This window comes from Fringilla coelebs, assembly GCF_963513975.1.
Source record: "Fringilla coelebs genome assembly, chromosome: 27".
Lineage (NCBI taxonomy): Eukaryota > Metazoa > Chordata > Aves > Passeriformes > Fringillidae > Fringilla > Fringilla coelebs.
The window spans coordinates 669,296-697,200 of NC_140053.1; the positions used below are offsets into that span (position 1 = coordinate 669,296).

Here is a 27,905-nt window from a genome sequence, read left to right on the forward strand (position 1 = left end):
AAATAAAGAATAAAGTGAAAAAGAGTGAAATTAAGGAGGATGAGGTGAGGAATGAGAGGAAGGATGAGAAGAAGGGGAAAAAAAGGGGAAAAATAAATAATAAAGTGAAAAAAGAGTGAAATTAAGGAGGATGAGATGAAGGATTAGAAAAAGGGGGGGAAAAAGGGGGAAAATAAAGAATAAAGTGAAAAAAGTAAGAAATGAAGGAGGATGAGATGAAGAATGAGATGAAGAATGAGATGGAGGAAAAAAAAGGGGGAAAATAAAGAAATAAAATTAAAAAATAATGAAATGAAGGAGGATGAGATGAAGGATGAGAAGAAGGATGAGATGAAGGATAAAAAAGGGGGGGAAATAGAGAATAAAGTGAAAAACAGTGAAATTAAGGAGGATGAGATGAAGAATGAGAGGAAGGATGAGAAGAAGGGGAAAAAAAGGGGAAAAATAAAGAATAAAGTGAAAAAAGAATGAAATTAAGGAGGATGAGATGAAGGATTAGAGGAAGGGGGAAAAAAGGGGGAAAAATAAATAATAAAATGGAAAAGAGTGAAATTAAGGAGGATGAGATGAAGGATGAGATAAAGAATGAGATGAAGAGTGAGATGAAGGAAAAAAAAGGGGAAAAATAAAGAATAAAATTAAAAAGAATGAAATTAAGGAGGATGAGATGAGGAATGAGATGAAGAATGAGATGAAGAAAGAAAAAGGGGGAAAATAAAGAATAAAGTGAAAAAAGAAGGAAATGAAGGAGGATGAGGTGAAGAATGAGATGAAGGGGAAAAAAAGGGGGGAAAATAAAGAATAAACTGAAAAAAGAATGAAATTAAGGAGGATGAGGTGAAGGATGAGAAGAAGGATGAGAAGAAGGATGAGATGAAGAAAGAAATGAAGAATAAAATGAAAAAAGAGTGAAATGAAGGAGGATGCGGTGAAGGATGAGAGGAAGAGTGAGATGAAGAGTGAGATGAAGAATTAAATGAAGAATTAAATGAAGGAGGACGAAATGAAGGAGTGAAACTTGTGGGGGCTCCGAGGGGGGGTCCCCGCCTCAAATTCGGACTTTCGACTCATCCCCCAACGCATCCCCAGCGCGAGGAGGAGGAAGAGGAAGAGGAGGAGGAGGAAGAGGCGATGCTCCAGATAGAAAAATCCGGATTTTCACTCGAGCTCGGGGTTGGCAGCGCCGGCGAGGAGCGGGCTCGTAAAAACGCGAGCGCTTTTTATGGATTTCGGCATCGACAACAACAACAACATCCCCGGCTCGAGGGCGCTGCGCGGTTCGTTAAAAACACTTTACGGCCTTTTTTGGGGCCGTTAGAAACTCGATTTTCCCTCCTCCCCCCCTTTCCCGGCGATGGTTGAAAGCTTGATCAATAATAAGGGAATTGATCATTAAAATGTTAAATATGACTAGCTCGTTTGTTTTAAAATATGTTTAGGGTGAGGAGCCGTACGATTTGATAACTTGTATTAAAATACCAATTACATTTATAGGACCTTTTAAAACCGGCGGCAATTAAATCGCGTTCTTTTACAGTTTTCCAAAGCGACCCTGACATTTCAAAAGGCTGAAACTGCCTCGTTAAAATTTCCAAATTAACGGCGGCGAAGCGCTCCTCTTTAATTTTCCAACACTCCCCCCACTCCAAAAAAATAAATAAATTAAAAAAAAAACTCAAATCAATCTTTTGGGGTGGTCCGGCTCGGTGATTTGTTGCGAGGCGGGCGATATCTCATTAATGGGGGTAGTTAAACATATTTAATCCGTATATTCACCCCACCTCCTCCTCCTCCTTCCTTCTCCCTCCCCTCTCCCGCTCCCCCCTGGCTGCTTTTTTTTTTTTTTCCTCCTTTATTCTCCCACACTCTTCCTCTCCCGATCGTGCGGGCGCGGAGTCCGTGCGGAGTTAAGGAGAAGCCAATCGGGTGAGGCTTCGCTAATAGATGCAAATGATCACGAAAAGACACTGCAAAATATGAAACAACTCATTTGCGCCGAAGTAAATCACTGAAAACTGTTTATGAACTGGCATCTCTTCTTGGAAATGTAAAGCGAGAACTCTCGAAGTGGCGATTTTTTTTTTTTTTTTTTTTTTTTGGGGTGTTTTTGTTGTTGAAAGGGGTCGCGGAAGGGGGGGGTGGGGGGGGAGGAAAAGAATTCCGATATCATGCGGGCTTAGAGTTTTGATTATATCCTCCTTTTATATTCCTGGAAATCACAAAGTGTCGTCGCTTTGAGTCTCGGCGCTATTTTTTTTTTTATTTTGGTGTTGTTTTTTCCTGCTAATAGATTCCGGCGCTCTGGTTTGTTGTTGTTGTTAAGCGAGGGGAGGTGATTTTTTAATTTTTTTTAATTTTTTGGGGGTTAAACAACAAAAAAAAAATCAGAAAAGAACAAAAAAAAAAGCCAAGCCAACAAACCCCTCCGATTGAAATTAAAATGAGCTCCTACTTCGTCAACTCACTCTTCTCCAAATACAAAACCGGCGACTCCCTGCGCCCCAACTACTACGACTGCGGCTTCGCGCAGGATCTGGGGGGCAGACCCACCGTGGTGTACGGACCGGGCGCGGGTGGAACCTTCCAGCACCCTCCGCAGCTGCAGGAGTTCTACCACGGCGCCTCGTCGCTCTCCAGCTCCCCGTACCAGCAGAACCCGTGCGCCGTGGCGTGCCATGGCGAGCCGGGCAATTTCTACGGCTACGAGCCGCTGCAGCGGCAGAGCCTCTTCGGGCCGCAGGAGCCCGAGCTGGTGCAGTACGCGGACTGCAAGCTGGCCGGAGGGCTGGCCGAGGAGGCGGAGAGCTCGGAGCAGAGCCCTTCTCCCACCCAGCTCTTCCCCTGGATGCGGCCGCAAGGTGAGGAGAGAGCGGCGAGATTCATTCCGCTTTTTGTTTCATTTCTTGTTTTTAACTTGTCCTCCCTCCTCTTCTTCTCGCCCTTCCTCCCTGGATGTGGCCGCAAAGTGAGGAGAGAGCGGCGAGATTCCGCTTTTTGTTTAATTTCTTGTTTTTAACTTCTCCTCCCTCCTCTTCTTCTCGCTCTTCCCCCCTGGATGCGGCCGCAAAGTGAGGAGAGAGCGGCGGGATTCCTCCCCGTTTTGTTTAATTTCTTAGTTTTAACTTCTCCTCCCCGTCTTCTTCTCTCTCTTCCCCCCGGATGCAAGGTGAGGAGAGAACAGCGAGATTCCCCTTTTTGTTTAATTCCTTATTTTTAACTTCTCCTCCTCCTCTTCTTCTCGCTCTTCCCCCCTGGATGCGGCCGCAAAGTGAGGAGAGAGCGGCGAGATTGATTCCACTTTTTGTTTAATTTCTTGTTTTTAACTTCTCCTCCTCCTCTTCTTCTCGCTCTTCCTCCCTGGATGCAAGATGAGGAGAGAGCGCCGAGCTTCCCCTTTCTGTTTAATTCCTCATTTTTAACTTCTTCTCCCTCTCTTCTTCTCGCTCTTCCCCCCAGATGCGGCCGCAAAGTGAGGAGAGAGCTTCCCCTTTTTATTTAATTCCTTATTTTTAACTTCTCCTCCTCCTCTTCTTCTCGCTCTTCCGCCCGGATGCGGCCACAAGGTGAGGCGAGAGCACCGAGTTTCGCCTTTTCGTTTAATTCTTATTTTAACTTCTCCTCCCTCCTCTTCTTCTCGCTCTTCCTCCTGGATGTGGCCGCAAAGTGAGGAGAGAGCGGCGAGATTGATTCCCCTTTTTGTTTAATTCCTTAGTTTTAACTTCTCCTCCTCCTCTTCTTCTCGCTCTTTCCCCCGGATGCAAGGTGAGGAGAGAGCGGCGAGTTTCCTCTTTTTGTTTAATTCCTTATTTTTAACTTTTCCTCCTCCTCTTCTTCTCCCTCTTCCCCCTGGATGCGGCCACAAGGTGAGGCGAGAGAGCCGAGCTTCCCTTTTTGTTTAATTCCTTATTTTTAACTTTTCCTCCTCTTCTTCTCTCTCTTCCCCCCGGATGCAAGGTGAGGAAAGAACAGCGAGCTTCCTCCCCTTTTCATTTAATTCCTTATTTTTAACTTCTCCTCCTCCTCTTCTTCTCTCTCTTCCCCTGGATGCGGCCGCAAAGTGAGGAGAGAGCGACGAGCTTCCCCTTTTTGTTTAATTTCTTATTTTTAACTTCTCCTCCCTCTCTTCTTCTTGTTCTTCCCCCTGGATGCGGCGGCAAGGTGAGGAGAGAACAGCGAACTTCCTCCCCCTTTTCATTTTAATTCTTATTTTTTCCTTCTCCTCCTCCTCTTCCTCTCCCTCTTCCCCCTGGATGCGGCCACAAGGTGAGGCGAGAGCACCAAGTTTCCCCTTTTCATTTAATTTCTTATTTTTTCCTTCTCCTCCTCCTCTTCCTCTCTCTCTTCCCCCCGGCCCCAAGGTGAGGCGAGAGCGCCGAGCTTCCCCTTTTTGTTTCATTTCATTTTATTTTATTTTTCCTTCCCCTCCTCTTCCCCCTCTCCTTTTTCCTCCCTTTCTGTCCCCTTCTCTCTCTCCCGCTGCCTTTTCTCTGGCCGCGTTTTTGCTGCGCTTTACGGGGGCTCAACTTTTGCACTTGTAAATTGCTTTATCGTTTAATTACCCTGAAGGAGCCCTTTTCTTCTGGGGGGCTGAGCGAGCCGCGCTTTGCTGGGGGAGGAAGCGTCCCTAAACTTTATGGCACTTTTTTACAACCCTCCAAAAAAAAAAACAACAAAAAACCTTCATTTTTTGTTCTCCTCTCTCCGCTGCCTCTCTCCCGGCTTCAGATTTTTAGTTATTTTCTCTCCCACCTTCAGATTTTCATTTATTTCCATTCTCGCCTTCAGATTTTCATTTATTTCCATTCTCGCTTCAGATTTTCATTTATTTCCATTCTCGCTTCAGATTTTTGTTTATTTCCATTCTCAGCTTCAGATTTTTGTTTATTTCCATTCTCAGCTTCAGATTTTTTTTTATTTTCTCTCCCCGCTTTCAGATTTTCATTTATTTCCATTCCCCGCTTCAGATTTTTGTTTATTTCCATTCTCGCTTCAGATTTTTGTTTACTTCCATTCCCAGCTTCAGATTTTTGTTTATTTCCATCCCCAGCTTCAGATTTCTTTTTATTTTCTCTCCCGCTTTCAGTTTTTCATTTATTTCCATCCCCACCTTCAGATTTTCATTTATTTCCATTCCCACCTTCAGATTTTCATTTATTTCCATCCCCACCTTCAGATTTTCATTTATTTCCATTTTTTTGGGGGTGGTTTGAGGGTGCGATATCACTCGGGGTGGGCTGAGCGCGACCCCCCTTGCCCTTCCCCCTTCCCCTCCCTCATCCCCCTTGCCGGATCTGCCTCTCCCACCCCGAGCCTGGTTTCTGTCTGTCCTTCTCAAGCTCCGTCTGTCCTTCCCACCCCTCTGCCGTCCCCCCAGCAGCCGCCGGCCGCAGGAGGGGGAGGCAAACCTACAGCCGCTACCAGACGCTGGAGCTGGAGAAGGAATTCCTATTTAATCCCTACCTGACCCGCAAGAGGAGGATCGAGGTCTCGCACGCCCTGGGCCTGACGGAGAGGCAGGTGAAAATCTGGTTCCAGAACCGGAGGATGAAATGGAAAAAGGAGAACAACAAAGACAAGTTTCCCAGCAGCAAATGCGAGCAGGAGGAACTGGAAAAGCAGAAAATGGAAAGGGCGCAGGAGGCGGACGAGGAAGGGGAAGCGCACAAGGGGGATAAGAAATAAAAGGGGATTTTTAAGGACTGGGAAAAAAGGGTGAGAGATGCTGCTGGGGAGAGGGGAGGGGGTGGCAGAGCCCCCCCGAGCCCCCCGCGAACGCTGGAAGAAACGAGGGGGGGACACATAAAAAAAAACCCCAACAAACACAAAGCGCGCGGACAAAAAAAATCTAAAAAATTTAAAAAAAAAGAGAAATCCTACAAAAAAAAGAAGAGAAACCCCACAAAAAAACCCCTTTTATTGCTGTAAAACAATTTAGCCGCGAGCTGTCGCGATAATCCTCCGACACAATGAGGGGAGGCGGGAGGATCCGGGAGCTCCGGGCCGCTTTTGGCCAGTTATTAACTAGCGGTAGTGAAACGCAATAGCTTCTGTAAAACATGACTGTGAAATCCTCTCTCTGTCCGTCTGTCTGTCTGTCTCTCTCTTCTTTCCGGGGGGCGTCGTGGGGGGTGGGTTGGTTGCCATAGCTTTCAGCGCTAGAGGAGTTCTGTGATATTACATTTGTGCACTTTTTTGGATGGTTTTTTCTTTAATTATTTGAATTTTTTATTGATTTCCTGGCCCTGATTTGGGGTTTTTTTTGTTGTTGTATTTTTTTGTTGTTGTGTTTTTTTTGTAGTTGTATTTTTTTGTAGTTGTGGTTTTTTTGTTGTTGTATTTTTTGTACTTGTATTTTTTTTGTTGTTGTGTTTTTTTTGTAGTTGTATTTTTTGTTGTTGTGTTTTTTTTGTTGTTGTATTTTTTTGTACTTGTATTTTTTTTGTTGTTGTATTTTTTTTGTAGTTGTATTTTTTTTGTAGTTGTATTTTTTTGTTGTTGTATTTTTTTGTTGTTGTATTTTTTTATTGCTGTATTTTTTTTGTTGTTGTATTTTTTTTGTAGTTGTATTTTTTGTTGTTGTATTTTTTTGTAGTTGTATTTTTTTTGTTGTTTTTTTTTTTGTCTTTTTTTTGTAATTTTTTTGGTGTTTTCTCTTTTTGTTGTGGTTTATCTGTACGTGCTGGAGGTAGCTATCGAGACAAACATCCCAACAACATGAAACTGCCTATTTATGCTGTAGTTATCTCTCTCTTTCTCTCTCTCTCCTCACTTTCCCCTCCTCTCCGTTAGTCAGATTCGCTTTTTCCTTTTTTTCCCCTTTTCCCCCCGATTTTTCAATGTCTCCTCCACCAGAAAAAAAAACAAAAAAAATCAAAAAAAACCCTAAAAAAAAGCGTTTTTTCTCTCTTTTAGTTAGCATGCGCACAGTGAAGCGAGTCGTAAAGTGATCTTTAGGTTAACTGTGATAAAAAACAAAAAAAAAAAGAAATGTATACTGTATCCGTGAATTACTTTATTGGGGGAACTAATGCGAGATTTTGTTGTCCTTTCACCACTTTGTTCTATTGTCTAAACCTGGAAGCGGCGGAAGAAAAGTCACAATAAACTTGGCGAGCGACAATCCCGTGACATCATTCCTTTCGTGCCCCCGCTCCGCTTCCTCCGAAAGGAAATTTAAAAAAAATTCAATTTTGTGCGCGGACAAAAAGGCAAAAATTCCGCCGGGTTGGGGTCGGGGAGGGGGGAACCGCTGCTCTTCTTCCTCCTCTTCCTCCTGGCAGCTCCTCTGGGTGAGTTTCGCGGTTTTTTGGGGGTTTTTTTAAATTTTTTATATTTTTTAATGCCCGCGGGCGCTCCTGGAAATGGCATCGAGAGGAGCGCAGCTGGGCCGGGGATGCTCGGTCACCTTGGGCACCATTGTCCGTTTTTCCTGCCTCCCCCTGAGGTTGTTTTTTAATTTCTTTCATTTCTTTTTACCTCCCCCACCACCCCCCTCCCCTCCCCTTCCCCCCATCCCGCCGCCTCCTCTGGCGAGGAATAAAAATAGGGGGGAAAAAAAATTAAAAAAATAAAAATAAGAGTCAGCTCGCGACTTTTTGGGGTGGTTTCTGCGCTTCTCGGGCAGTTGGAGGCGCAGCGCTCCCGATTTTCTTTAATTCTTTATTTTCTCCCGACGACAACAGCAGCGCAGCTCCCAAATAAATAAATAAATCCGGTCCGGAGCTGAAAACGCCATTTGGGGGGTGGCAAAAAAATGTAAAAAATTTTTAAAAAGACGCCTGGAACTATTAGGGATCAATGAGACGTTTGTATTTTAATTTTTTTTTTTTTTTTGGGGGGGGGTGGTGAGGAGGGGGTCGAGGCGAGGGGGGAGGGGAGGGAATTATGGAACAATCGGGAGAAAAAGTAACCGGGAACCGAGGAAATGATGCGAAGGAGGGGGAAATTGAGCCGCGATCGATCAAGGGATGAACAAAACTCCCCTTTCCCTTCCCTCCAGCAGAGAGAGACCGAGAGAGCCTCGCTGGTTTGTGGCCAGCGCGCTCCTCGCCCCCTCCCCTTTTCCTTGCTCTTTTTTGTTTTTATTTTTATTTTTTTTTATTTTTTCCTCCTTTTCTCCGAGCTGAAAACCGATCGCGGCTCCGGCGCGATTTTTCCCCCCTCCCGCTGTTTCCAGCTCGGATTTTTTTTTTTTTATTTTAATAGGGCATCAATTATTTATCATATTTGATAAATCCGGCCGCACACTCCCGTGCCCCCGAGGAGGGGGATGCCGCCGATTGGCGCCGGTGCGCCCACGTGCCCGCGCGTCACCGGGGGCCGGGAGGGAGAAAAAAAAAATCCCCTTTTTGGTGTAAATCTGGACTCTAATTCCCTAATATATCACCGCTACCTCGTAAAACCGACACTAAAACGTCCCGACCTACAAATCACCCGGCCAAATTATGAGTTCATTGTATTACGCCAACGCTTTATTTTCTAAATACCAAACCGCCGCTCCGGTTTTCCCGTCCGGAGTCTTCCCCGAGCAAACTTCTTGCGCTTTCGCCTCCGGCGGCCAACGCGCCGCTTATGGGGCCGCCTCCGCGCCTCCCTTCGCCGCCTCCGTGCCCGGCCTCTACTCGGGGGGCAGCTCCGTGCACCCCCAGCCCCCCAGCGGGTATCCCCCCGCCTCGGGGTTCGGTCTGGAGCCCGGTTCGTTCTGCGGCGCGTTCGAGCAGAGCCTGCCCGTGATGTGCCCCGGGGACGGCGGCAAGAGCGACGCGAGGGACGCGGAGCTGCCCGGGGACGGCGGCTTGAGGATCTACCCCTGGATGAGGAGCGCAGGTAGGGCTGGGGAGGGGGTCGGGGGTCGTCCGGGAGGGGGAGGATCCGGGGAGGATCTGGGGAGGGGGTGGGGGGTTCGCTGGAGGAGGAGGAAGGGGTGGGGGTCGTCCCCCGGGACGCGGAGCTGCCCGGGAACGGTGGCTTGCGGATCTACCCCTGGATGAGGAGCGCAGGTAGGGCTGGGGAGGGGGCTGGGGGTCGTCCGGGAGGGGGAGGGGGTGAGGAGGATCTGGGGAGGATCTGGGGAGGATCCGGGGAGGGGGTGGGGAGGGGGTGGGGGTCATCCGGGAGGGGGAAGATCCGGGGAGGATCTGGGGAGGGGGTGGGGGTCGTCCCCCGGGACGCGGAGCTGCGCTAGAAGCGACCCCCGGGACTCGGAGCTGCCCGGAGACGGCGGCTTGAGGATCTACCCCTGGATGAGGAGCGCAGGTAGGGCTGGGGAGGGGGCTGGGGGTCGTCCGGGAGGGGGAGGATCCGGGGAGGATCTGGGGGGTTCGCTGGAGGAGGAGGAAGGGGGTGGGGGTCGTCCCCAGGGACGCGGAGCTGCCCGGGGACGGCGGCTTGAGGATCTACCCCTGGATGAGGAGCGCAGGTAGGGCTGGGGAGGGGGCTGGGGGTCGTCCGGGAGGGGGAGGATCCGGGGAGGATCTGGGGAGGGGGTGAGGGGTTCGCTGGAGGAGGAGGAAGGGGTGGGGGTCGTGCCCAGGGACGCGGAGCTGCCCGGGGACGGCGGCTTGCGGATCTACCCCTGGATGAGGAGCGCAGGTAGGGCTGGGGAGGGGGCTGGGGGTCGTCCGGGAGGGGGAGGATCCGGGGAGGGGGTCGGGGTTCGCCCGGGAGGGGGACGATCTGGTGGGGGGTTCGCTGGAGGAGGAGGAAGGGGCTGGGGGTCGTCCCCCGGTTCGTTTCGTGACGTTTCAGTGGAAAAGAGAGAAGGGTGGGGGTGGGGGTGGGGGTGGGGGTGGGGGGGAGGCACACACCCCCCCCTCACCCACCCTCCCCTCCCCTCCCCATCCCGGCCTCCCCCACCCCCCCCGTGCCGTAAATCCGCGCTTTTCGCTTGAAATATTCATCGCGGTTGTTGTGTCTGTTTGTCCGGGAAGGGACGGACGGAATGACGGCCCCGCTGCTGCTGTGCGGACGGACAGAGGGACTCGGGGGGCTTTGAGGGTCGGGGGGTTTGCTTTGGGGACCCCCTCGCCGGGAGAGCCGCGCCTCGGTCAAAACCCCGAGCGGCCAGGAGCGGGACGGACGGACAGACGGACCGAGGGAGGGATGTCGCATAAAGCAGGACGCGTTCTGTCCGCGTTCTGTCCTTCTGTCCCCAAAGCCCCGCGGAAATCCCTTCTGGGGTGCCCCGCTCCGGGTCACGGCGGCCCCGCGCCCGTCCCGACCCCGCCGGTGCCTCCGGTGCCCCGCGCGCTCCGGCTCGGGGCATTAACGTCAATTAAAGAGTAATTAATTGCCCCGTCCCCCCCGCGGGAGGGGCCCGGCGCGGCCCCGCTGCCCCCGGGAGAGCCCCGGGACCGGGATGGGAACGGAGCCGCCGGTTCCGTGTCCGTGGTCACTCGTGGGGACGGTCAGGGTGTCCGTGGTCACTCCTGGGGCCGGTCAGGGTGTCCGTGGTCACTTCTGGAGCTGGTGACAGTGTGAGTGGTCACTCCTGGGGCCGGTCAGAGTGTCCGTGGTCACTCCTGGGGACGGTCAGGGTGTCCGTGGTCACTCCTGGGGACGGTCAGGGTGTCCGTGGTCACTCCTGGGGCTGGTGACGGTGTCCGTGGTCACTCCTGGGACCGGCCAGGGTCACTCGTGGGACCGATCAGGGTGTCCGTGGTCACTCCTGGGACCGGTGACAGTATGAGTGGTCACTCCTGGGGCTGCTCACGGTGTCCGTGGTCACTCCTGGGGCTGGTCACAGTGTGAGTGGTCACTCCTGGGGCCGGTCACGGTGCCCGTGGTCACTCCTGGGACCGGTGAGGGTGTCCATGGTCACTCGTGGTCCTGCTCCCGGTGTCAGTGGTCACTCCTGGGACCGGCCAGGGTGTCCATGGTCACTCCTGGGACTGCTCCCAGGGCCCGTGGTCACTCGTGGTCCTGCTCCCGGTGTCCGTGGTCACTCCTGAGGCTGCTCCCGGTGCCCGTGGTCACTCCTGGGGCCGGTCACGGTGTCCATGGTCACTCCTGGGGCCGGTCACAGTGTCTGTGGTCACTCCTGGTCCTGCTGCTGGTGCCCGTGGTCACTCCTGGGGCCGCTCATGGTGTCCATGGTCACTCTTGGGACCGGTGACAGTGCCTGTGGTCACTCCTGGGGCTGGTCACGGTGCCCGTGGTCACTCGTGGTCCTGTTCCCGGTGTCCGTGGTCACTCCTGGAGCTGGTCAGGGTGCCTGTGGTCACTCCTGGGGCCGGTCAGGGTGTCCATGGTCACTCCTGGTCCTTCTCCCGGTGCCCGTGGTCACTCCTGGGGTGCCCGTGGTCACTCCTGGAGCTGGTCAGGGTGCCCGTGGTCACTCCTGGGGTGCCCGTGGTCACTCCTGGGGTGCCTGTGGTCACTCCTGGGGCTGCTCCCAGTGCCTGTGGTCACTCCTGGGGTGTCCGTGGTCACTCTTGGGGCTGCTCCCGGTGCCCGTGGTCACTCCTGGGGCCGGTCACGGTGCCCGTGGTCACTCCTGGGGTGCCCGTGGTCACTCCTGGTCCTGCTCCCGGTGCCCGTGGTCACTCCTGGTCCTTCTTCCGGTGCCCGTGGTCACTCGTGGGGTGCCCGCGGTCACTCCCGGTCCTGCCCACGCCGCCCAGATCTCCCGAGCAGGGCCGGGAAGGCGGCGCTGCCCGGCCGGGGAGCGGCTCGGGGGGATCCCGGCCGTGCGCTCCTTTCCCATCCCCAACTCCCGAGCATCATCCCCGCTCCTCCCGGGAAAAATCCGCCGCGGGACCGACCGGGAGAGCTCGGGGGCGAGCCGGGACCGGCCGGGGAACCGGAGAGCAGCGCGGCAGCGGCGGCAGAGCGGTTCGGGCGGGCGGGATTTCCACCCTCACTTATTTGGTGGCCACTTCTTCCCATTCCCTGCCCCATAACTCATGGGTTTTTACAGTTGATTTATCAAAGAGCGAATATTTCTGGTCGTAAACATTTCATCTCCGCTTTTATCCCAGTTTAAATTTAAGGAGTTCGCTCCCCCCTTCCCCTGCTCGCTGCTCTTTCAGCCCGCCGGGATCGGAGCTGGGGAAAAAACAGCGAAACTCCCAAAATTTAAAAAATAAAATATAAAATCTGCGAAAAGCAGCACAGCTCGACTCGGGGTGTAAAAAAGGGGGATCCCCTCGCTGGCAGCCCCCCTTTCCCGCTGGAATTCCATCCCGGAGCGGAGATGGAGCTGTCACCCCCATTCAGCCGTTTATGGCTCTCCCTCCTCCTCCTCCTCCTCCTCCTCAGCGGATTTTACAACCCGCATTCCACGACCGGCGCATTTTTTACTTTACAGCTCGGCCCGGGCGATTTTCCCCTTTTTTTTCCCTTATTTTTTAAATTTTTTACCCCTTTTTTCCTTTTCATGATCGGATCTTTTCTTAAAAAAAAGAAAACCAAAAAAAAACCCCAAAAAAGGGAAATAAAAGGGTGGAGTTTTGGGGGTGGAAAAGGAAAGGGAGACACATTTTTTACTTTACAGCTCGGCCGGGGCGATTTTCCCCTTTTTTTCCCCTTATTTTTAAATTTTTTCCTTTTCATGATCGGATCTTTTCTTAAAAAAAGAAAACCAAAAAATAAATTTTAAAAAAAAGGAAATAAAAGGGAAATAAAAGGGTGGAGTTTTGGGGGTGGAAAAGGAAAGGGAGACACATTTTTTACTTTGCTCGGCCGGGGCGATTTTCCCCTTTTTTTCCCTTATTTTTTAAAATTTTTTCCCCCTTTTTTCCTTTTAATGATTGGATTTTTTCTTAAAAAAAGAAAACCAAAAAATAATTTTAAAAAAAGGAAATAAAAGGGAAATAAAAGGGTCGAGTTTTGGGGGTGGAAAAGGAAGGGGAGACACATTTTTTACTTTACAGCTCGGCCGGGGCGATTTTCCCCTTTTTTTTCCTTATTTTTTAAAAAATTTTTTCCCCTTTTTTTCCTTTTAATGATCGGATCTTTTTCTTCAGAAAAAGAAAACCAAAAAACCAAAAAAAAGGGAAATAAAAGGGTGGAGTTTTGGGGGTGGAAAAGGAAGGGGAGACACATTTTTAATTTACAGCTCGGCCCGGGCGATTTTCCCCTTTTTCTTTCCTTATTTTTTAAATTTTTTACCCCTTTTTTTCCTTTTCATGATCGGATCTTTTCTTAAAAAAAGAAAACCAAAAAATAAATAAAAAAAAAAAGGAAATAAAAGGGATAAAAGGGTGGAGTTTTGGGGCTGGAAAAGGAAAGGGAGACACATTTTTTACTTTACAGCTCGGCCGGGGCGATTTTCCCTTTTTTTTCCTTATTTTTAAAGAATTTTTTCCCCTTTTTTTCCTTTTAATGATTGGATTTTTTCTTAAGAAAAAGAAAACAAAAAAATAATAAAGAAAAAGGAAATAAAAGGGAAATAAAAGGGTGGAGTTTTGGGGGTGGAAAAGGAAGGGGAGACACATTTTTACTTTACAGCTCGGCCGGGGCGATTTTCCCCCTTTTTTTCCTTATTTTTTTAAATTTTAAATTTTTTAAATTTTATATTTTAAATTTAAAAAGGTTTTTTTTCTTTTTTCCTTAAAAAAAACCCCAAAAAACCCCAAAAAACCAAACCGAGGCTCTTCCCATCCCCGCACCCCAAAAAAAAACCGGCCTGGAGAGGGAGGAGAAAAAACCCCAAAATGCCCCAAAATCCAGCGGGGGGATCCAAAGCTTCTGGAACCTTCCAGGAGGGCAGGGGGGAGGGAGAGGAGCGGCCGCGGGGTTTGGGGGGGTTTGGGGGATCCCCCTCCTCTCCCTCTGTCCGAATTTCCCAATTTCGGGGTCCGCATCCTCAATTTTTGGGGTCCGCATCCCCAGTTTCGGGGTCCGCATCCCCAATTTTTGGGGTCCGCATTTCCCAATTTCGGGGTCCGCATCCCCAATTTTTGGCGTCCGCATCCCCAATTTTGGGGTCCGCATCCCCAGTTTCGGGGTCCGCATCCCCAATTTTTGGGGTCCGCATCCTCAATTTTTGGGGTCCGCATTTCCCAATTTCGGGGTCCGCATCCCCAATTTCGGGGAATGAAATGAAATGAAATGAAATGAAATGAAATGAAATGAAATAAAATAAAATAAAATAAAATAAAATAAAATAAAATAAAATAAAATAAAATAAAATAAGATGAAATGAAATGAAATGAAATGAAATGAAATGAAATAAAATAAAATAAGATAAGATAAAATAAGATAAAATGAAATGAAATGAAATGAAAATAAAATAAAATTAAATTAAATTTAAAAAAATTTAAAAAAATTAAAAAATAAAGTAAAATAAGATAAAATGAAATGAAATGAAATGAAATGAAATAAAATAAAATGAAATAAAATAAGATAAAATAAGATAAAATGAAATGAAATGAAATGAAAATTAAATTAAATTAAAAAAAATAAAATAAAAATAAAATAAAATAATTTAAAAAAATAAAGTAAAATAAAATAAAAATAAAAATAGAATAGAATAGAATAAAATAAAATAAAATAAAATAAATTAAAAATTAAAAAAATAAAATAAAATAATAAAAAAATAAAATAAAACCAGACCAAAACAGCCCCAAAACCGCCCGGAACTTCCCCAAATCTGCTTTTATTCGACAGGGACGGACAGAAAGCGCGGCAGACAGACGTACACCCGCTACCAGACGCTGGAGCTGGAGAAGGAATTCCACTTCAACCGCTACCTGACGAGGAGGAGGAGGATCGAGATCGCGCACTCGCTCTGCCTCAGCGAGCGCCAGATCAAGATCTGGTTCCAGAACCGCCGCATGAAGTGGAAAAAAGAAAATAAAAACGCCTGTCCCGGCTCCGGAGGGCGGGAAAAAACCGAGGAGGATGAGGAGGAGTGAGGAGGATGAAGGGAGAGAGAGGGAAAAAAAAAAACCCGGCGAAAAAATGGAAAAAAATGGACAAAAAATCAAAATATCGCTGGTGATTTTCGCTCATTGCGAAAAAAAAAAAATACTACCTATGTTAGAATCTCTTTTTTTTGGGTTGTTTTCATTTTTGTACGATAGAATCCGACCTGTTCCGTGTGGCTTTAGAGTCGCGATAGTCGCGATTTGGATTTTTTTGTTTTTTTTTCCCTACGTGAGCCTTCCTCTAGCAGCAGTAATCCGTAAATCGCTGTCAGTTTGGATGTGGATTTTTGGGGTTTTTTGGGGTTTTTTGGGGGTTTTTTTGGGGGGTGGTTTAGGAAGTCTCGTGGTCGTGTTTTTAGCACCTTTAATTTAGGAAAAAGCCGAATGTAAATGAGATTTTTAGAGCGTAGAATCCCGTGCGGAATAGGAGCGAGGATCCTTCCTCCTCCTCCTCCTCCTCCTCCTCGCGGTGTTGTTTTTTTTATTTTGTCTGTGGATAATTTTTATCTTCGTCGTTCGAGCCTTTATTGGGGAGAGAAACAAAAAAAAAAAGGGGAAAAAAAATAAAATTAAAAAAAAATTAAAATTAAAAAAAAATTAAAATTAAAAAAAAATTAAAAATAGAGTAAAAAATTTAAAAATAGAGTTAAAAAAATCAGATTAATTAATGAATATTGTGCTCCGTCCAATGTCGTCTATGGAAGTAGCGAATTATTTAATGGCTTTTTTTTTGGGGTTATTATTAATAATTATTGTTGTTATTATTAATATTATTATTATTATTTTCCTTCGTCTGTGATTATTATTCTTGGAAATAAAAAAGGAGATCGCCAACAATCCGCCTCTAGAGCTCATTAAAAACGGTAAAAAATCACAAATTTTTTGATATAAAGGGGATTAAATACAAAACAGAAAAAAATCCCAATTTTTTTTGAAATAAAGGTGATAAAATATCCTTTTACCCCCATTCACCACCTGAATTTTTCTCCTTCTCCTTCGATCCATCCCAAATCCCGGCGGTTTTCCCGAATTTCCTGAGGAATTTTTGATTTTCGGGGCTCTCTCCCCTCTGGGTTCTTTCTGAGGAAGGCAAAAAAGACAAAAAAAAAAAGGAATTTAAATAACCTGAAACGGCCCCAAAAAAATTCTCCTCGCTTCAATTCTTTCCATTTTTCCTTTGGCCGTTTTATTTCTTTATTATTTTCTTTTTAAAGGTTTAATTACTTTATTGAGGGCTCTTTCATTAGCGGCGAGCATCAAAGGGAGCGTGAAATAAATGAAAGCAATTAAATAATAAATTAAAGCGCGCGGGGGAAAGAAGGAGAGAAAGGAACAACAACAACAACAAAAAAAAGAAATTTAAAAGTCAACAAGGCAAAACAAAAGGAAATTTAAATTTGGAGCCGCGCTTTCCACCCTCCCCGCCCTTTTTTATTTTAAATTTAATTTAATTTAATTTAATTCTTTATTTCCGCTGCGGGGTTTTACTCGGCGAGATGGGGGTTAAAAATAAAGAAATAAAAATTAAAATAATAGTTTTTAAAAAGTGAAATAAACCCCCGAATTCAGAGCTCCGCATCTTCCTCTTCCTCTCTTCTTCCTCCCCTCGCTCCTTTTCCACCCTCCCCGGGGGATTTTAAAACAAAAAATAAATTTATTTATTTATTTTTTTTTTCCCCCAAAAAATGCGGCGCCACGTCAGGAGCGGCGCGCCCCCGGATTCGCTGCTGGCGCTAATTAGGGGATGGTAATTAAGAAAGGAGGAGCTGGTGAGGTTTTCCTCCGAATTCCCGAGTGGAGGGGGAAATCCGGGGGGGATCCGAGGAAATTCAGGGGGGAAATCCGGGGGGGATCCGGGGAAATCGGGGGGGAAATCCGGGGGGGATCCGGGGGGAAAATCCGGGAAAAATCCAGGGAAAGTCAGGGGGGAAATCCAGGGAATATCAGGGGGAAAATCCAGGGAAAATCGGGGGAAAATCAGGGGAAATCAGGGGGGAAATCCAGGGATAATCAGGGGAAAATCCAGGGGGAAAATCCGGGGAAAATCCAGGAGAAATCGGGGGGGAAATCCAGGGATATTGAGGGGAAAATCAAGAGGGGAGTCCGGGGAAAATCAGGGGGGAATCCGGGGAAAATCCAGGGAAAATCAAGAGGGGAATCCGGGGAAAATAATGGGAAATTCAGGGGGGAATCCGGGGAAATTCAGGGGGGAAATCCGGGAGAAATCAGGGGGGAAATCCGGGGAAAATCCAGGGAATATCAGGGGGAAAATCCAGGGAAAATCAGGGGGGAAATCCGGGGAATATCAGGGGGAAAATCAGTGGAAAATCCAGAGAAAATCAGGGGGGAAATCCAGGGAAAATCCAGGGAAAATCAGGGGGGAATCCGGGGAAAATCAGGGGGAATTCAGGGGGGAATCCAGGGAATATCAGGGGAAATTCAGGGGGGAAATCCAGGGAAAATCAGGAGGGGAAATCCGGGGAAATCAGGGGGAAATCCAGGGAATATCAGGGGAAATTCAGGGGGGAAATCCGGGGAAATTCAGGGGAAAATCAGGGGGAAATCAGGGGGGAAATCCAGGAGAAATCGGGGGGGAAATCCAGGGATAATCAGGGGGGAATCCAGGGAAAATCCAGGGAAAATCCAGGGGAAATCAGGGGGGAAATCAAGAGGGGAATCCGGGGAAAATCAGGGGAAATTCAGGGGGGAAATCCAGGGAAAATCCAGGGGAAATCAGGGGGGAATCCAGGGAAAATCAGGGGGGAAATCCAGGGAAAATCAGGGGGGAAATCCAGGGAAAATCAAGAGGGGAATCCGGGGAAAATCAGGGGAAATTCAGGGGGGAAATTCAGGGGGGAAATCCGGGGATAATCAGGGGGGAATCCAGGGGGAATCAGGGGAAATCAGGGGGAAAATCCAGGGAATATCAGGGGGAATCAGGGGAAAATCAGGGGGGAAATCCAGGGAAAATCAGGGGAAATCAAGAGGGGAATCCAGGGGATATCAGGGGGGAAATCCGGGGAAAATCCGGGGGAAATCAGGGGAAAATCAGGGGGAAATCCCGGGAATATCAGGGGGGAATCCAGGGGGAAAATTCAGGGTAAATCGGGGGGGAAATCCAAGGAAAAATCAGGGGGGAAATCCGGGAAAAATCCAGGGAAAGTCAGGGGGGAATCCAGGGAAAATCCGGGGGAAAATCAGGGGGGAAGTCCAGGGAAAATCCGGGAAAAATCCAGGGAAAATCAGGGGGGAAATTCAGGAAAAATCAGGGGGGAAATCCGGGGAAAATCCGGGGGAAGTCAGGGAGGAAATCCGGATAAAATCAGCGCAAAATCTCCTTTTCCCGCAGCAGAGCCAGGTCGGGGCGCGGGGGGTGAACCAATAAAAATCGAAGCCGCCGTTCCAGAATTTTCTGCCCCCTCTGCCGCTCCCGGAGCCGCCCCCCCTCCCCTTTCCTAGCGGGAATTGAGGCCAAATCCCGGGAAAAAAAAGGGAAAATCCGGGCTGGGATGGACCGGGGGGGGGTCGGGACACCCCAAAATCCTCCCCGGGGACCCCGAGGGGATGCGGGGGGGACGGGGCGGGATCCCCGGGGGGGTTCGGAGCTTTTCCTGCCTTAATTTCACCCCCCCGATCGCCCCTTTTACCTCAAAAGCGCCGATTACGACCCCAAAAATTAAAATAAAATGGAAAACGAGCATAAAATCGCCAATTTCGCTGTTTGACCGCGGCCGTGCTCGGTTCCATCCCTCCCAAAACCGCCGCTCTTTATTTCGGGGGGGTTTTTATTGTTCGGTAATTTTGATTATTCTATTTATTTTTTTGTGCTTCCCACCATATACGAGTCGAGGGTGGGGGTGAGAGAGGTGAAAAATGGAAAATTAAAAAATCCTCACCCCTATTTTTTATATATATATATATATTTAAATTTTTTTTTATTTTTTTTTGGTTTAAAAAATTAAAATAAAATACAAAAAGATGGCGGCTAAGGAAAAAAAAAAACCAGCCCGCCGTTCAACCCCTGCTCGTGAAGAAACGCCATAAATTCCTTGTTGTTTTATGAAAATTTACAACTTTCTGCAGGAACTCGATGAGCTCCTGGCTGCCGGGATTGGCCAGGCGCGGTCATGTGGAGCTCTCACCGTGAACATGAACTTTTTATCATTTCCCTGGTGGTTCTCTCGCACCATTCTTCTGGCCGCTGCACCTTGGGTCGGATCAGTGTCCTCCGTTGGGCTCTCGCCCCCTTTTTCTTTCTTTCTCCTCGTGGGTTTTTTGTTTTTTTGGGGTTTTTTCTGCCTGAACGGGGTAGGAGGAGAAGGGGGGGAATCGGCAGAACCGCACGCAGCCCCGGCGTCCCCCCCTCTGCTTTCCTAAAAACACCCCCAGAAAAAAAATTATATTTTTTTTCTTTAATTATCATCGTTATTTCCGTCGTTATTTTTAATATATCCTTCATTCTTAAATCTATTTTTTATCTAATTTTTATCTATTTTTTATCTATTTTTTTCTATTTTTTATCTATTTTTATCTAATTTTTATCTATTTTTTATTTAATTTCTATCTATTTTTTATCTATTTTTGTCTATTTTTAATCTAATTTTTATCTATTATTTATCTATTATTTTTATATATTTTTATCTATATTTTTATCTATTTTTATCTATATTTTATATATTTTTTATCTATTTTCTATCTATTTTTATCTATTTTCTATCTATTTTCTATCTATTTTCTATCTATTCTTTATCTATTTTCTATCTATTTTCTCTCTATTTTCTATCTAATTTTTATCTAATTTTTATCTAATTTTTATCTATTTTTCTCTAATTTCTATCTATATTTTTATCTAATTTTTATCTATTTTTTATCTATTTTTACCTATATTTTAATCTATTATTTATCTATTTTTTATCTATTTTTATCTATATTTTAACCTATTACTTATCTATTTTTTACCTATTTTTTATCTATTTTTTAACCTATATTCATCTAATTTTTACCTCTATCTTTATCTATTTTCTATCTATTTTTCACCCATTTTTAATCTATTTCTATCTATTTTTTCAAATTTATATTTCAATTTTATTTTTAATTTTAACTTCAACTTTAACTTTAACTTTAATTTTTAATTTTTAATTTTATTTTTATTTTTTATTTTTAATTCTATTTTTAATTTCAATTTTTAATTCTATTTTTAATCTCAATTTTCAATTCAATTTTAAATTTCAATTTGAATTTCATTTTCAACCCCGCACTCTCATTTTTGGGCACCCCACGGAAGGGGCAGAGCGGATTCTCCTCCTCCTCCACCGCTTTTTTTGCTCCTTTTTTCCCCGACGAGCGGCACAAAAATGCGAACGGCCCCGAGGAGCAGCGACCGGCGCTGGGCTCGGCCCAGATTCCCCGGCCTAAAGTTAAACCCGGTTTTATCTCGGCCGGCCCCAAATCCCCGCGGTTCGAGCAGGAAAGGACGGCCAAAGGTAAGGGCGGAACGCGCCTCGTTTTTCTTGTGATTTTGGGCAATTTGTGGATTTTTTCGGCGGTTTTTTGGTGAAAAATTGGATTTTTTGGAGGTGTTGTTGTTGTTGTTGTTGTTGTTTTGTGGTCCGGTCCGGCGCGGGGAGGAGGTGGGGAAGGGAAAAGGTGGGGAAGGGAAAAAGAAGGGTTGGAAATGGAGAGGGGGAAAAAATGGAGAGGGGAGGGGAAAAGAGAGAGAAATAAAAGTGGAAAAGGAAAATTATGCAGAGGAAAATGAGAGAAATAAAGGGGGGGAAATGAATGGAGAGGAAAAAGAGAAATGAAGGTGGGGGAAAATATTAATGGAGAGGGAAAAGAGAAATAAAGGTGGGAAAAATGAATGGAGAGGGAAAAGAGAAATAAAGGGGGGAAAATGAATGGAGGGGAAAAAGAGAGAAATAAAGGGGGGAAAAATGGATGGAGAGGGAAAAGAGAGAAATGAAGGGGGGGAAAATGGAGAGGGAAAAGAGAGAGAAATGAAGGTGGAAAAAGAAAATTAATGGAGAGGAAAAAGAGAAATAAAGGGGGGGGAAATGAATGGAGAGGGAAAAGAGAAATAAAGGTGGGGAAAAAATGAATGGAGAGGGAAAAGAGAGAAATTAAGGGGGGAAAAGAGAGAAATAAAGGGGGGGGGAAATAATGCAGAGGAAAAAGAGAAATAAAGGTGGAGAAAATGAATGGAGAGGAAAAAGAGAGAAATAAAGGTGGAAATAAAATGAATGGAGAGGGAAAAGAGAAATAAAGGGGGAAAAAATTAATGGAGAGGGAAAAGAGAGAAATGAAGGTGGAAAAAATATTAATGGAGAGGGAAAAGAGAGAAATGAAGGGGGGAAAAGAGAGAAATAAAGGTGGAAATAAAATGGAGAGGAAAAAGAGAGAAATGAAGGGGGAAAGGAATGGAGAGGAAAAAGAGAGAAATAAAGGTGGAGAAAATATTAATGGAGAGGGAAAAGAGAGAAATAAAGGTGGGGGAAAAATATTAATGGAGAGGGAAAAGAGAAAAATGAAGGGGGGAAAAGAGAGAAATAAAGGTGGGAAAAATATTAATGGAGAGGGAAAAGAGAGAAATAAAGGGGGGAAAATGAATGGAGTGGAAAAAGAAAATTAATGGAGAGGAAAAAGGGAGAAATGAAGGGGGAAATAAAATGAATGGAGAGGGAAAAGAGAGAAATAAAGGAGGGAAAAATGAATGGAGAGGGGAAAGAGAAATAAAGGTGGAAATAAAATGAATGGAGAGGGAAAAGAGAGAAATAAAGGGGGGGGAAAAAATAATGGAGAGGGAAAAGAGAAATAAAGGTGGAGAAAAAGATGAATGGAGAGGAAAAAGAGAGAAATGAAGGGGGGAAAAATGAATGGAGAGGGAAAAGAGAAATAAAGGTGGAGAAAAAATAATGGAGAGGGAAAAGAGAGAAATGAAGGGGGAAATAAAATGAATGGAGGGGAAAAAGAGAGAAATAAAGGGGGGAAAAGAGAGAAATAAAGCTGGAAATAAAATGAATGGAGAGGAAAAAGAGAGAAATAAAGGTGGGGAAAGGAATGGAGAGGGAAAAGAGAAATAAAGGTGGAAAAAATATTAATGGAGAGGAAAAAGAGAGAAATAAAGAGAGAAATAAAGAGAGAAATAAAGAGAGAAATAAAGAGAGAAATAAAGAGAGAAATAGAGAAATAAAGAGAGAAATAAAGGTGGGAAAAGGAGGAAAGGAAGAAATAACGATGGGGGAGGGAATAAAAGGAAAAAAGAGACCGAGACGAGAAAAATTGAGGCAGAAACGGCAGAAAAAGGAAGCGAAGGATCGGGAATTGGGGAATTGGGGAATTGGGGAATTGGGGAATTGGGGAATTGGGGAGGAAAAGGGAAATCGGGGAGGGGGATGCGCCGGAGCCGGGCGGGGTCACCTGGGGCCGTTTTGGGGCCGTTTCGGGGATTTTGGGGTTGGTTTGGCCGAGGTCCCGCCCGGGTTTTTTGGCGTCGCTCTCCTCGGTTGGTGGCGCGGGCGGCGTTCGGAGCTCAGGAGAGGGAAAAATCCGCGGATCGGCCTTGAGGGGGAAAATGGAAATAAAATGGGAAATAGAATGAAAAGAGCGAGAAAAAGAGGGAGGAGGAAAAAAATAAAAAAATAAAAGAGGAGTAAAAAATGAAAATAAAAGGGGAAACGGAATGAAAAGAGCGAGAAAAGGAGGGGGAGGAGGAAAATAAAATAAAAAAAATAAAGGAGGAGGAAAAAATGGAAATAAAACGGGAAACAGAATGAAAAGAGCGAGAAAAAGAGGGGGAGGAGGAAAATAAAATAAAAAAAAAAAGGAGGAGGAAAAAAAATGGAAATAAAACGGGAAACAGAATGAAAAGAGCGAGAAAAAGGAGGGGGAGGAGGAAAAATAAAATAAAAAAAAATAAAGGAGGAAAAAAAAATGGAAATAAAACGGGAAACGGAATGAAAAGAGCGGGGAAAAGGAGGGGGAAGGAGAAAAAAAATAAAAAAAGGAGGAAAAAATAATTAAGAATGGAGATTAAGGATGGAAATTAAGAGTGGAAATTAAGAATGGAAATTAAGAATGGAAATTAAGAGTGGAAATTAAGAATGGAAATTAAGAATGGGAATTAAGAATGGAGATTAAGAATGGAAATTAAGGATGGAAATTAAGAGTGGAAATTAAGAATATTAAGAGTGGAAAATAAGAATATTAAGAATGGAAATTAAGAATGGAATTTAAGAATGGAAATTAAGGATGGAAATTAAGAGTGGAAATTAAGAATATTAAGAATGGAAAATAAGAGTGGAAATTAAGAATGGGAATTAAGAGTGGAAATTAAGAGTGGAAATTAAGGATGGAAATGAAGGATGGAAATTAGGGATGGGGATTAAGAATGGAAATTAAGAATATTAAGAATGGAAATTAAGGATGGAAATTAAGAATGGGAATTAGGAATGGAAATTAAGAATGGAAATTAAGGACGGAAATTAAGGATGGAAATAATTAAGAATGGAAATTAAGGATGGAAATTAAGAATGGAAATGAAGAACGGAGCCAGCGCTCTCCTTGGGATTATTTTGATTTTATTTTTAATTTTTTTTTCCTCCTCTCCCCAATTCCCAAACGAAGCCGACGGGTTTTAATTAATTACCTTCTGCAGCTCCTCGGGTTTTAATTAATTATCTTCTGCAGCTCCTCGGGTTTTAATTAATTCCCCTCCGCAGCTCCGAGCGCCCCAAATCCGCCGATTTTGGGGTGAAAATCGGGAGGTGATGCCGGGTTGAAATTCCCTTTAAATTCTGATTTTCCCCGCGGGTATCGCGACAGTCCCGCGGCGATTTCTCGGTGACAAAACCCCTCCGCGATTTCGGTATTTGAGGTTTTTATTCCGATTTATCTCAGCGCGCGTGCGAGGGGGGAAATTGCGGTCGGAAATGAAGAAAAAATCGTTTAAAAAAGAGATTTTCACCCCAAATTTGTTACCGCGTTCATTCATCACCGAGGGGGGTGAGGAATAAAAATTCGGTGCGGGTTCAACCTTCCCTTCCTCCTTTTTTCCCTCGGTGTTGGGGGAAAAAAAGCGAATTTTTTGTTCACTGTTGGCGCAGGGGGTGAAAAAAATAAATGAGAAAAAAAAAAAGGAAAAAAGGGAAAAAAAGGGAATAAAAATGGGGGGAAAGTGGGGGAAAAAGAGAGGATTTGAGGCGGAAATTTGGATTTTAAGGTGAATTTTCGGCGGCCACTTGTGGAATGGAAAAGGGGGTTGGAACGATTCCCTGGTGGGATTTGAGGGGGTTTTAAAGGGGATTTTTGGGGGGATTTTGGGATATTTTAAAGGGGATTTTTGGGGGGGTTTTGGGGGATTTTGGGGGGATTTTAAAGGGGATTTTTGAGGGGTTTTTGGGGGATTTTTAAGGGGATTTTTGAGGGGTTTGGGGGGATTTTGGGGGGTTTAAAAGGGGATTTTTGAGGGGTTTTTGGGGGATTTTTGGGGGATTTTAAAGGGGATTTTTGAGGGGATTTTTGAGGGGTTTTTGGGGGATTTTGGGGGGATTTTAAAGGGGATTTTGGGGAGGATTTGAGGGGGATTTTGGGGGGATTTAAATGGGGATTTTTGAGGGGTTTTTGGGGGGATTTTAAAGGGGATTTTTGGGGAGGTTTTGGGGCATTTTTGAGGGGTTTTTGGGGGATTTTGGGGGATTTTAAAGGGGATTTTTGGGGGGGTTTTGGGGGATTTTAAAGGGGATTTTTGAGGGTTTTTTGGGGGATTTTTGGGAGGATTTAAAAGGGGATTTTTGAGGGGATTTTTGGGGGGATTTTGGGGGGATCCGGGGGTCTCTCTCCATCCCGGGAGAAGCGAACGGACCCTCGGCCATTCCCCGCCGTCTGCTGCCATCTACCGTCGGCCGCCCGCGGGCACCGGGGGGCACCGGGGGGGATCCCGGAACCCCCAGACCCATCCCGGGGATCCCCACCCCAACCCCGGCCCCGCCGCAGCCACCGCGGGGGGATCGTTCCACGAGAAACTGGCGGAAATTCGGATTTTTGGGGCGTTTGGAGGGAGGAAATTGAGATTTTTGGGGGGTTTGGATGGAGGAAATTCAGATTGTGGGGGGTTGGGATGGAGGAAATTGAGATTTTTGGAGGTTCGGATGGAGGGAATTGAGATTTTGGGGCGTTTCGGACGGGAATTGAGATTTTGGGGGGTTCGGATGGAGGGAATTCGGATTTTTGAGGGGTTTGGATGGAGGGAATTCGGATTTTTGAGGGGTTTGGAGGGAGGAAATTCGGATTTTTTGGGGGTTTGGAAGGAGGAAATTCAGATTTTTGAGGGTTCGGAGGGAAGAAATTCAGATTTTTGGGGTGTTTGGATGGAGGGAATTCAGATTTTTGAGGGGTTCGGATGGAGGGAATTCAGATTTTTGGGGGATTTGGATGGGGGAAATTCAGATTTTGGGGGGTGTTTGGATGGAGGAAATTCAGATTTTTGAGGGGTTTGGAGGGAGGAAATTCAGATTTTCGGGGGGTTTGGAGGGAGGAAATTCGGATTTTTGAGGGTTCGGAGGGAGGAAATTCAGATTTTTGGGGCGTTTGGATGGAGGGAATTCAGATTTTTGTGGGGTTTGGATGGAGGGAATTCAGATTTCGGGGTGTTTGGATGGAGGAAATTCGGATTTTTGGAACAGAACCGAAAGAAAATGGAATAAAATGGAATAAGAGAAAATGGAATGGAATTTAAAAACAATAGAAAGGAGAAGAAATAAAATAAATGAAAAAAGAAAGAATAAAATGGAATAGAATAGGATGGAATAGAATCGAATAGAAATAAAATAAAATAAAAATAAAATAAAATGAAATAGAATAGAATAGAATAGAATAGAATGGAATGGAATGGAATAGAATAGAAATAAAAATAAAATAAAATGAAATGAAATAGAATAGAATAGAATAGAATGGAATAGAAATAACATTAAAATAAAATAAAATAAAATAAAATAAAATAAAATAAAACGAAAAAAAAATAAAGAAATAAGAAGGAATAAAGGCAAATAATCGGCAATAAAACGCAATAAAAAACGCAATAAAAACGCAATAAAAACCGCAATAAAACGCAATAAAAAACGCAATAAAATGCGGGCCCGGCTTGAAAGGTTCCTCCCCTCCCTCCCCTCCCCTCCCCTCCCTCCCCTCCCTCCCCTTCCCCCTCCTCTTCCTCCCCTCCTGCCCCGCCGTTTCCGGGCAACCGTTCGCAAAAATTCGGATTTTTTTTCCACCCCCTCCAACAGAAAATGCCGAGATGGGGTGGGGGGAAAACTTAAAAAGAAAGGGAAAAAAGGGGGAAAAAAAAGGGGGAAAAAGGGGGGGGAAAGGGAGAAAAAGGGAGAAAAAGGGGGAAAAAAGGAAATAAATGAAATAAAAGGGGGAAAAAAAAGGGGGGGAAGGAAAAAAAAGAAAAAAAAGGGGAAAAGGGAAAAAAAGGGAAAAAAAGGGGGGAAGGAAAAAAAAGGAAAAAATAAGGGAAAAAAAGGGGGAAAAGGGAAAAAAGGGGGAAAAAAGAAAAAAAGAAGGGGGAAAAAAGGGGAAAAAGAAGGGGGAAAAAAAGAAAAAAGGGGAAAAGGGGAAAAAAGGGGGGAAAAAGGAAAAAAAAGGGGAAAAAGGAGGGAAAGAAATGAATTTCGAGGCGCTGGGCTGGTTGGGGGAAAACTCAAAAAAATGGAAAAAAAAGGAAAAAAAAAAAGGGGAAAAAAAGGAAAAGAAAAGGAAAAAAGGAAAAAAGAGGAAGAAGGGAAAAAATGGGAAAAAAGGAGGGAAAAAAGGAGGAAAAAAGAGGTAAAAAAGGAAAAAAAAAGGGGAAAAAAGGGGAAAAAGGGAAAAAGGGGGAAAAAAGGGAATAAAAATGGGGGAAAAGAGGGAAAAAATCAGAAAAAGGAGGTAAATAAATGAATTTCCTGCTCCAGGCTGTGCCTCCCCCTCCCCCAGGCAGGGACGGAAATATTCGGATCCCCCCCAGCCCCCTCCCCCCTCCCGGCGGATTAATAATTAGCCGCGCTTCTTAATGAAGCAACGCCGCTAATTAGCTGGGAGCTCATCAGGCGGGTAATTAAAGTGAGGGAAATGAAATTTCCAGCGCTGGAAATGAACTTTCGGCCGGGTTTGTGTCGCGATAGAGGCGATATTTGAATTTTATTTGATTTTATTTTTGTTTTCCGAGGAGGTTTCGGGGGTTTTTGGGTTTGGATTTCCAAGAACGAGGCGGGGTTTGAAATATTTTCGATTTTATGGCAGCAAAAAAGGAGGAAACCTCGAGGATTCGGCCAAAAAAAAAATAAAATAAAAGAGGGGAAAAAATCGGAAAAAAAATTTTAAAAATTTTTTAAGAATTAAAAAAAAAATTAAAAAATATTTAAAAATCTGAAAAAACATTCTAAAAATATTTTAAAAACTTTAAAAAATTTTAAAAGAAATTAAAAAAATTAAAAATTAAAAAAGAAAAAATAAATAAATAAATAAATTTAAAAATTAAAAAAAATTTAAAAAAATTTAAAAAATTTAAAAAAATAAAATAAAATAAAATAAAAAAGAATTTCATTTTTCTCCTTGGGAGCTTTCTCGCCCTCTGTTCTGCCCGCCTGCCCCAAATATTTGGGTGTTGTTTTAATCCCTCCATCATCATCCTCCCCCCTCTCCAAAAAACCAAAAAAAAACCGCCTGGAGAACTCGTCCGGGCCCGAAATCCTCATTTTTATCTCGATTTTCCTCTTTTTATCTCGATTTTCCTCCTTTTAATCTCAATTTTCCCCCATTTTATCCCGGTTTTCCTCATTTTTATCTCGATTTTCCTCATTTTTATCTCGATTTTCCTCCTTTAATCCTGATTTTCCCCATTTTTATCTCGATTTTCCTCTTTTTATCTCGATTTTCCTCCTTTTAATCTCAATTTTCCCCCATTTTATCCCGGTTTTCCTCATTTTTATCTCGATTTTCCCCATTTTTTATCTCGATTTTCCTCCTTTTAATCCTGATTTTCCTCCTTTTTAATGT

At 45.0% G+C, this 27,905-nt stretch overlaps 3 protein-coding genes across 4 annotated transcripts in view; all 3 read left to right on the forward strand.

Moving 5' to 3' along the window:
• Nucleotides 1-1,351: 1,351 nt before the first annotated feature.
• HOXB8 (homeobox B8) lies at nucleotides 1,352-6,940 on the forward strand. 2 transcript variants are annotated; one of them, XM_084222428.1, is made up of 2 exons: nucleotides 1,352-2,858; nucleotides 5,375-6,940. In XM_084222428.1, exons 1-2 carry the CDS (start codon nucleotides 2,441-2,443, stop codon nucleotides 5,680-5,682), a joined length of 726 nt encoding a protein of 241 aa, XP_084078554.1. In that variant the 5' UTR covers nucleotides 1,352-2,440; the 3' UTR covers nucleotides 5,683-6,940. The 2 variants fall into 2 exon arrangements, with proteins under 2 accessions (XP_084078554.1, XP_084078555.1); XM_084222429.1 differs by having other exon boundaries at nucleotides 5,378-6,940.
• Nucleotides 6,941-8,444: 1,504 nt separating this feature from the next.
• On the forward strand, nucleotides 8,445-14,858 carry HOXB7 (homeobox B7; the record flags this gene model as incomplete). The annotated part of the gene is made up of 2 exons (XM_084222231.1): nucleotides 8,445-8,826; nucleotides 14,611-14,858. The coding sequence occupies 2 exons, from the start codon at nucleotides 8,445-8,447 to the stop codon at nucleotides 14,856-14,858; spliced, it is 630 nt and encodes a 209-aa protein (XP_084078357.1).
• Nucleotides 14,859-15,558: 700 nt separating this feature from the next.
• LOC311163221 (homeobox protein Hox-B6-like) overlaps nucleotides 15,559-27,905 on the forward strand; it is a gene marked incomplete at its 5' end in the record, with an annotated part of 14,985 nt that continues 2,638 nt past the window's right edge. The window contains 2 exon segments of the mRNA XM_084221991.1: nucleotides 15,559-15,573; nucleotides 20,155-20,353. Coding sequence (XP_084078117.1) covers nucleotides 15,559-15,573; nucleotides 20,155-20,353 — 214 coding nt within the window.